Genomic DNA, 3,469 nt, shown 5'->3' with positions numbered 1-3,469 from the left:
AAGGTGCCAACTGCTGATGAGAAAGAAACTAATACTCGTTCACACACACTCACACAACAATGGCACAGCCTTCTGAGCAAATACAGAGGGGGCATATATCTTCCATGTAGTGGACAACCGCTCTACATCTAAGCAACAGACATTGATAGATATATATATATATAATATGTTACGAAAGATTTATTTTAATTCCACAGGTCCAGTGTGATGGTTGTGAACGGTGGTTCCATGCTCAGTGTGTGGAATGGACAGCACACAATATGAAGAGGCAATGGAAGGAAACTGGGAATGTCCGTTGTGTAAATAAAGTGTTTCTTTGAAATCTGCTCAATGCTGTGGAAGAAAATGACTGACTCTGTGTGGTACAACTGCAGTTGTACAAGAGGTGTGTAATATGTGTAACAGGTAGTAGTACTATTCGGCATTGGTTTTGAGTCCCTGAATCATTTGAAATGGAATCTATTGAAGAAAAAAATATAAAAAAATATTCATATAAATTTTAATATGCACTCAAATCAAATATGAAGGGGTGTGTCTCATTTGCCTAGTATAGTACTACAATTCGGAATTGGTTTGAAGTCCCTGTGTCACATGACTTGGAAGCTATTGAAATAAATAATGATTTTCCCATAACACTGTTCTCACAATTGTAATTTATTGATGGTCCCTAAGCTGACCCCCGTTGGTTAAAAGCGAGCCATCAGAGGTGAGCTAACCGCACTTATACAACCGTCACTGGGTGAACTGACTAAAAAGCCGTCACTGGATCCTGGGCGAATGTCTGTCGAATATCCAACTTAAAACTAATTTCACCGCGGTAACTGTTGTTGGCCTCTGTCTGGTGCAAGCAATGATGCAGTGAATATTCTGACCATCAGCAGTCTGTTGTGTTTTCACATTACATTTTAGTATCCCCAGCTCGCTCGGAACCTTGACAGAGGTGATGAACATTTCAACAATTGGAAAACCAAACGAAGGCGAGTCGAGCTGGTACTGTGCAGTGGAAAAGGGGCTTACCTAAAATCAAAGGGCCTCTGCTCAGACTAGCTTGGTTTGAGGGCGTGCCTGATGCGGTGGCGGCGATGCAGAGTATATATTATTTATGCATCTTCAGACATGTCTGGAGAGGGATCTTTAGATTTGCTTCATGTTTACATGTACAGTTTAACAATGGATAAAGCAAAACATGATCTTTAAAAGGATCCATTCAAGTCCATTTTGTTATTGATGCCTTTGAGGCTTCAGGGCAGGGAAGCCTGTTAACTTACCAAAATGTGTTAGTATAAAGCAAAAGTTAAAATGAATCTTACCCAGGACTGATAGTGAAGCACGGGCAGATCCATCAATCATGTTCTTAGGGAGTGTTATTTGCATTTGCTCGGTCACAGCTTTCCCTGTGTACAGACCGAATACACACTTGAGAGAAACTCCGTACTAAAACTAAGATGTAATTTGTCAGTGGATTAAAACAAATCAGGAAAAGATGAATTGGGGTTCTTTGGGTGTGAGCAGCTCTTCATTAGGTAAATGAATATAAAGTAGTGACATTTAAAATAATCTGAGACACCTGTGCTAAACATGCCACTATGAATTTAATTCCTACCTGCGAGTACTGAATGTGCATTGTATTTTGACATGTTTAGTCTCCTAACAGCAGGCTCTCCTTTATGTAAACATGCCATGCCTGGTGTAAACCATACTGACCTTTTGGGCAGAGCAGAAAGTTGTAGGTCTTGGTGATCTCAGTTCCCTCAGCCTGAGGGGGAAGAAATAATGATTAAACCAAAGTTTCCAGCTTGTATTAAATGCAAAAAATTGGTCATCTTGTTCTAAGGCACCAACCTTTACTATGAGAGATCGTGTGACCACGTCGATACGTCCTCTCACTGGAACACTCACAATCTTATTGTCACATAAAGCGCGGGATGCCACAGCCTTTGCAGTCACAGACACATTCACAACCCCTAAAATCCAAACAAGCAGAGTGACACACGACAGGATCTGAAGAAGTTGTTACTCGAGTTTCAAAGTGTCACTGAGGTGTATTCTACTGATTTCATAGAGATGAAAAGGAAAGACAGCAACCCTTTAACATTTAACAGTGTGGATGAAACTTGATCCTCACCCAAGACTGAGGGGGCCATGGTCCAGCTGAGGGTTTTGCGCTCACTGCCACACAAACAGGATGTGTACTGGTCACCAGAGAGCGGAGTGAGGGTGTAGTCTAAAGAGGGTGCTGGAGTCACAGTGACCTGTTCAACAGAAACAACATTTTATAACTGGAGATTTATGGCAAATACAATATAACATGCTGAAGAGGAATGTCAATTACAAGTTTCAATACTTGTATGTAAAGTGCCTTTGAAACATTAACTCCACCTTGAAGGGATTTGATAATCATAATCTGTTTAATGGGGAAAAAGCAGACTTGTCTTTTAGTTCAACTCATAACCCAACAAATTAAGTTCTGTTGTACAGCCATGTTTGGATTCATCGAAGTCTGAAATAAAGGGAGATCAGCAAATATGACAATTTGAGAATCTGTATTTATCACTTTAGCCCTCTGAAAGTAGTGATAGTTGCGTTGAGGAATAAGGGACCAAGGATAGTCTGGCCTGGTTCCTCTATAAAGAGGGAGGTGTTTAGACTCCATGTACAAAAAGCCAGATGTGATAGCTATAGGGTTGTAATCCTTGAGCTAGTGTCTAGTCTATTTTGATTTAAAAAAAAAAAAAAGGTGTTCCAGATAATCCAAGTGTCCCTGGAAAGAAACAATTGCATTTTAGGACTATGCAATTTAAACACAAGACGACAATGGCAGTAATGCATGTGTGCAGTTTGATTAAAATGTTGAAGGGCTTCCCACAGACCAGAAAAGTATGGTTTAGTCACAAATCAGTAGTGTGGGATTATAAAACCATAACCTGCATACATAGGATCAATTATACAATTTGGTATTAATTTCCACCAGAGGATGAATTGCAATACATTTGCTGATCCTTCAACTTTTAATCTAGCACCATCAGATCAAGTCTGCCCAATTCTTTGTAATATACCTACAAAACTAATGATATTCCAGTCTCAGCTGTACTTTGCCAGTTAGCAATTGTTAGCATGCTAACAAACTCAAATAAAATGGTGGATATGGTAAATATACCTGCTAAACATCAGCATGTTAGCCTGCTGCCATTATCTTCTAGGTCATGTAAAAGCATTGGTTACCATGATGCAGCTGGACAGGTAGTTGAAGGTGGTTGCCTTCAGTTCAAAGCGCTCCCCCCGGATGATGGAGTAAGGCAGGCTGAGCTCCAGGAAGAAGGGCTGGAAGACATTGATCTCTTTACGAGGAGCCAAGCCAAACCCCTGAGGGGACAAACAGAAAGCCTCCGTCTCCCAGGTGGTGATGGTGTCTGGGACAGTGTGGGACACATCCTTTGTTCCAGACACTCTGAACCAGCAGATACACACA

At 40.8% G+C, this 3,469-nt stretch overlaps 1 protein-coding gene across 1 annotated transcript; it reads right to left on the bottom strand.

The window, feature by feature from the left end:
* Positions 1–1,206: 1,206 nt before the first annotated feature.
* Positions 1,207–3,465, bottom strand: LOC123965046 (pregnancy zone protein-like; the record flags this gene model as incomplete). The annotated part of the gene is made up of 5 exons (XM_046041640.1): positions 1,207–1,394; positions 1,705–1,756; positions 1,843–1,964; positions 2,126–2,252; positions 3,223–3,465. Coding segments are annotated over 5 exons (717 nt in total), but the record flags the coding sequence as incomplete, so codon positions are not given.
* Positions 3,466–3,469: the final 4 nt, after the last annotated feature.

The sequence above is a fragment of the Micropterus dolomieu genome, unplaced genomic scaffold (assembly GCF_021292245.1).
Source record: "Micropterus dolomieu isolate WLL.071019.BEF.003 ecotype Adirondacks unplaced genomic scaffold, ASM2129224v1 contig_8240, whole genome shotgun sequence".
Lineage (NCBI taxonomy): Eukaryota > Metazoa > Chordata > Actinopteri > Centrarchiformes > Centrarchidae > Micropterus > Micropterus dolomieu.
This window is presented reverse-complemented; position numbering and strand designations above follow the sequence as displayed.